General features: G+C 37.9%; 1 protein-coding gene across 2 annotated transcripts in view; it reads right to left on the reverse strand.

Moving 5' to 3' along the window:
- Positions 1-337: 337 nt before the first annotated feature.
- The window catches only part of Slc16a10 (solute carrier family 16 member 10), a 133,346-nt gene continuing 127,572 nt past the window's right edge, over positions 338-6,111 (reverse strand). The window contains exons 6-7 of one of the 2 annotated variants that reach the window (XM_029555718.1): positions 5,793-6,021; positions 338-3,052 (exon numbers count right to left, since the gene is read on the reverse strand). In XM_029555718.1, the coding sequence (XP_029411578.1) occupies positions 2,820-3,052; positions 5,793-6,021 (462 nt within the window). In that variant the 3' untranslated portion in view covers positions 338-2,819. The remainder of the gene's footprint in view (positions 3,053-5,792; positions 6,022-6,111) is intronic. The other variant, XM_008852405.3, reaches the window with a different exon arrangement.

Here is a 6,111-nt window from a genome sequence, read left to right on the forward strand (position 1 = left end):
TATAGATACATACCACAACACCTAGCTTAATTCCTTTTCTTTCTAACTTCATATGACTAGAGTGGAGTACCCTCCATAGGAGTCTACTATAGTGGAGCTTTTTCAGTGTTATAAATGAGAGTGATTCATTCTATTAAACTGAAAGCTACATATATATAGTGAGAAAGAGAAAGAGAGAGCGAGAGAGAGAGAGAGGGATCCAAGTTTTCATTATAAATATTTAAGTCACTTTACTGTTTTATTTTTTTAGACAGGGTCTCATGTAGTCCAGGCAGACCTTGAACTCACTGAAGCCAAGAATGACCTTGCATTCTTGATCCTTCTGCCTTGCCTCCCAAGTGCTGGGTTTAAAGGTGTGTGCCCCATGCCCAGATATACTCCTTGAATATGAAATTGAATATGAAATTTAACCAGATTAGACTAGGTCTTTGGGTTATTACTTTTCTCTCTACTGTATGTGCTAAAGCTATGTGCCTATAACTAATACTCAAGGAGACAGAGAGCTTCTAAGTTCCAGGCCAGCCTGATCTACATAGTGAGACCCTGTTTCAAAAACAAAACAAATAAAATTTAAGAGGAAAAACATTTTTGAAATCTTTACAGCGGAAGTTTTCAATTTTAGAGTTATTCTTCTGTAAAATCAGAGTGGGGTGCTCTCTTTATTAATCCCTGGAGTGAGGATGTAGCTTAGTTGATTAGAGTGTTGATCCTTGTACAAAGCACTAAAATTGTTTTTTTCAAAAACCACCACCAACAACCCCCCACATTTATAATGGAAAGTCTGGTTTTCTGTCTTAGTTGTATGTTTTAATTAACTTTTGAAAACGCTAATAATGATGAGGAAGTAATATTTTAGGTAGCTGAGGATGAATAAATGCAGTGCTTGATATGTACTATATTATCACACTTAAACCTTTAAAGTGTTTAATAAAAGAACATGAAAAGATAGTATAGTTAAAATGTAGATTTCTTTCTTTTTTTTTTTTTCCTGCAAGAGAACATTTGGCAAACAAATTGCCAAAGTCCCTTCAATCGGAAACAGAACACCAGCAGAAGTAATAAGCCGCAGTCAGGCACTGTGGAGCACACTTGTCAGGCCACCATTTGGGAAGTGGAGGCAGGAGTATCACAAGTTCCTGTTTAGCCTGGGTTACACAGCAAGAATTTGTTTCAAAAAACCTTAAAAGAAAAAAGGCAGTACATTGCAACTGTACAGTTAGTAGCTGAATATCTTTAAAATCAAAATTATTGCCAGGTAGCACATACCTGCAATCACAGAACTAAGTCTGGAGCAACAGGATAGAGAACTCAAGGCCAGTTTGATCTACTTAGAGAGATTCTATCTCACCACAAATAAATTACAATTATTTAAAATCCCATTAAAAATAAATTCTACATTTAGCATTTAGACTGTGAACTCCTTCAAGATGACAGATGAGAGCTGTTACTAAAAGGAAAAGTCCCGGACTTTTCCAGGTTTCAACTAAGAGCATCATTTCCCTCTGGCCCTACCCGTCCTCTCCAGGCAGCCCCACCCTGGCTAGATGGAGAATGGAAGCACTGCCTTCTAAGAGCAGAAGAAACAAGAACTTAATATTTAAGTGTCTCACCTTACAGATGATTCAGAAACAGGTGGGTCATGGAGGGGCTTGACTGGAAAAGTACCAGTCAAGAAGAGCTACATGTGCACGATGGTATGCTCCAAGACCATGTCACCCAGTGACAATGGCATTTGCTTAGTTTGTATAAGTAAACGCTGATGTTCACATGGTGAAATCACTAACATCATATTTCTCAACATATGAAGTGACACACGACCATACACACGAATGCAAATTTTTGCTAGAAATTTTTGGAAATGCAGGAATTATTTCTCTTCATAAGGTACTTTTAACCTTTCAGACTTATTCATTGCACAAGTCAGTTTAAGCAATTATTTCTATCAGGTATTTTCTTAATGAATAAAACTGTTTTGTACCCCTTCCCCAATTTGTGCTAACTGGTAACATGCTCAGTGAAACGTCTTAAATACCAGTCCTAATAAATCCAGAAGTCAGAAAGATTCTAACTTAAAAGTGCCAGAATATCTTTCATACATTCTATTTTACTTTATTGTTCACACAAAATCAGAAATTTGGGGTGTTTTGGCAACTGGAGTAAAACACACTGCAAACCAAAAAGAGCAAAGGTGAGTAGCAGAGACGCCGACTGCTGCCTTAAGAAGAGAACCCTTTCGACTCCGTTACCCACTCCCAATATTTATGAGCATCTGCTCCCAGCAGGTCCCTGGACACTGGAGCATGTCAGAATCTAATTTCGTAGCTTGAATTACTTAACAGATTTGAGTTTAGGTTGATCTGTTATTATCCAAAATCCAGGCTTAAATTTTGCAAAAAGTTTCAAAATGCAGCAGAAACTAAAACGCCAGAACTAAAGACACCAAGTGAGGAACCCAACAAAGTATTTCCAGCACTAACCAAATTGCAACCCTTTCAATGTAGCTCGAGGTATTGTAAAGTATTTGTACTAGCTAAACAGCATTCTTGGTTTCCAAGGCCGCTTTTTAATGAGATAGCTTCAAATGTTCACAATGTGTGGCTTTCAGGCACATTTCCTATAACAGTCTCTTCCCTCAGACTCCTGGAAATATCAAAGCTATTTGGTGGTAGAAAATGGTTCTTGTAGTAATAAAGGTTCCATTTCCCAACTGTGCTATTTCAAGTATGTGATTATAAAAATAAGAAATTTGCAATTCATATAAAAGGAAAACTTGCTTAAAATTCAAAAGCAAATCCAGTCAGGTAGAGGTATATAAGACATTAAATAATAGAGTTGGATTCCTTTTTGAAGATTCCAGAAGAGATTGACAGTAGAGAGTTCTGGTTCTCCAACATTTTTTCCATCTTCTCCCCTCCAGTGGTTTTATCCATCTCTCTCTGCATCTTACTATGTATCCAAGGGATGAAACAAAGCACAACACCTCCAACAAGGGGAGGGACCCCAGCAAGGTAGAAGGCCATGTCGTAGGAGTTCAGCTTATCACGAAGTAACCCTGAAAAGGGAAACAGCTGTCACCAAGAGAACAAGTTTGGCTCCCTTATCAGTCACACTGCTGACCAACACTCAGCCTCAGAATTCAGCTCAGCAGAACTAGTTCTAACAGCTCAGATAGCAGACTTCATTTTTTTTTTTTTTAAAGGAAACGGATCTTAAATATAATCTTCTCTGATGAGGCAGGGGAAAAAAAATCTCACATTTTTAATCTTGCCAGAGAGTACAGATCATATCTAAATTATCACTTGTGGAAAATAGTTGCAGCTAAGCTTTGGTTTTCCCAAAGCCCCTCAGAGGCCATCTGGGATATTCAAACACATGGTGGGAAATCCCTTGACTGAAACTTTACTAAAATGTCTATATCTCAAAATGATTTTGTGCCTATTTGGTTTTAACAAGAAGTAATCTTAAACTGCAATCCAAAAGCATTAAAAGTGATAAATCTCAGAGTTGGGATAAAAAAGGGGAGGTGGTTAAATATGTTTGAGAAAGGTAAAAATGTTTGCCAGTCCTTAGGAAGAAAAGCTTAACGTGTGTTTGGCCTCCTGATAGATTCTTGGATTCTGCTTCTGAAAACTATTATGTAGTGTTCTTTACTTCTAATTTCCCTGAAAAATCCAGGACTCTAAATTCTAGAAATTTTCTTAGTGTTTTGAACCTTTACTGTGCAACCATAGTTATCTATAATATTCAGGGAACAGACTGCACTGATCAATCTAATTTCATTGAATACATAGCTAAGGGTATATCTCCAGTGAAGTATCAACACATACAAATGAATGTTCACATTCATTCTGTATACAAACATAAAATACATGTATCTCTAAATATACAGTACTCCTGTCTTCTCAATCCAAATATCCCCCACACAATCAAATCTTTCATCCTGTGGACACTAATAAGCAAGTTTTGCTGTAATACTAAATGACTTCCAAACCTACTGCGGAGTGTCTGTATGTGTGTGTGTGGCGGGGGGGGGGGGGGGGTGTTTCTCCTGCCAGTCTCTGCATACAGTTATTCTGCCCACTTCAGAAAGTTCCTACCTTATTCTTGGTCTGTGAGCAGTTACCATTTCTACTAAAGCAATATTATTCTTACTGAAATGTCATTTGTAATCTTCTGTGGATCTAAAATCCTCCAACTAGGCTAAATTCAATGAATAGTACCTCATCTGAGAAAAGAGGAAGAAGTGGAGGCTTCTCCAGGGACTGCCGCCATTGGACATAAACTCTATGTTGCCTACTCAGTAGTTAACTCAATACCTTGATTCATTAACTGGAATGCAGTTCCAGATATAAGAATGAAGTAAGTTGAATTTTCACTGAGCCTTTCATATTAGGCACAGGTGACTATATAATTTAAATTTTATCCTAATTATATTGTATTAAAGTCCTAGCAATTCACACTGGCAACCAAATAATACTGAACACAAGACGTCTTCATACTAATATTTAGAGGATTTCTAAAGGTACAATTCACTTCTTATAAAATTAAACATTTTAGGGCCTGGAGAGATGGCTCAGCAGTTAAGAACCTGACTGTTTTTGCAGATGACCCAGGTTCGAATCCCAGCACCCACATGGCAGCTAACAACTGTCCATAACTCCAGTTCCAGGGATCCGACAGCCTCTTCTGTCCTCCATGGGCACTGCATGACATGGGTCCACTTACTTACATGCAGGCAATACATGCATACACATAAAATAAAAATAATAAATAAAATATATTTAAAAAATTTAACATTTTAAAGTGAACAACCAGGTGGCATTTAGTAAATTCATAATATTGTGTGAACACTGTATCTGAATCTTCTTTCAAAATATTTTCATCATGCTAAGAAGAAACCCCATTCTCCTTAAGTAGTTACTCTTCAGTCCTTCCCTCCAGCCCTGGCAACCACCAATCTGTTTTCTGTCTTTATGGGTTTATCTATTTCAGATATTTTACATAAATGAAATCATACAATATGTCATCTTTTAAGTTTTTCTTTGTTCACTTAGCAAAATGTTCATGGCATTTGGTAGAATGTATCAGTTCTGCATTTCATTACTTTTATGGCTGAATAATATCCCATTGCATGTATATGATACATTTTGGTTTTTGTTTACTTTTTGGTTACTGATTGGAGTCAAGATCTCACTATACAGTCCCAGCTCTCCTGTAGACCAGGTGATCTTCAATGTGCAGCCATTTTTCTCCCTCAGCCTCTTGAATGCTGGCATTACAGGCATGCACCACCATGCACAGCCACATTGTTTTTTACATTCATCCATCAATGGGCAATCAAGTTCTTTCCACTAAACATTTATTTCCTACCAACTATTTTTCAGGGGGTATGTGCTCTCTTATGTAAAAGCACATATGAATTTAGAAATCTTTCAAAATTTCCATCCTTATGAAAAAAAAGTTCCCATTTGTCTAACATATATACTAAGTAAAAGATAAGGAACTGTGAAGTCTTAGGGGCCAAGGGCATAACTCACTGAAAGAGTATGTGTCTAGCATGCTCCAAGCCCAAGTTCAAAACCCAGCAACCCCCAACAAGTAATATCTCGCTGGGGATGTAGCTTGGTGATAAGGTGATTACAATCCCTACCCCCACCCCCACTTTCCAGCAAACTTTTTCAGCCTACTGTCTACAGCTATTCTTATTTAAAATATAAGCAAGAAAGCACAAAAGGACCATTAATAAGTTATAATACTTTTTACTCATAAGTGAGGCTTTGGGTCATATTTACCTGCGATGGGTGGCCCTACAGTCATAGGTATGGACATGAATCCAAGCAGAAATCCAATTGCTTGGGAAGCATCCTGAGCACCAACTAATTCAAAGGCAATGGGAGCCATGATAGAAATGAAGCATCCATCGAAAAGACCCATGACGAGGCAGACAGCGATGAGGGCCCCGAAGACGCTGCACAGGGGAATCATCATGGACATCAGGCCAATGAAGAAAAAGGAGAGTATCTAGGACAGATGACCACATGTCAACTCTGCCTTCAGGAAATGCAACTTCTCAGTGGTGACTTTTTCTTCCCCCTCTCCCTGATCTTATGT

This window comes from Nannospalax galili, unplaced genomic scaffold (genome assembly GCF_000622305.1).
Source record: "Nannospalax galili isolate Female #2095 unplaced genomic scaffold, S.galili_v1.0 scaffold646, whole genome shotgun sequence".
In the NCBI taxonomy this organism is placed as follows: Eukaryota; Metazoa; Chordata; class Mammalia; order Rodentia; family Spalacidae; genus Nannospalax; species Nannospalax galili.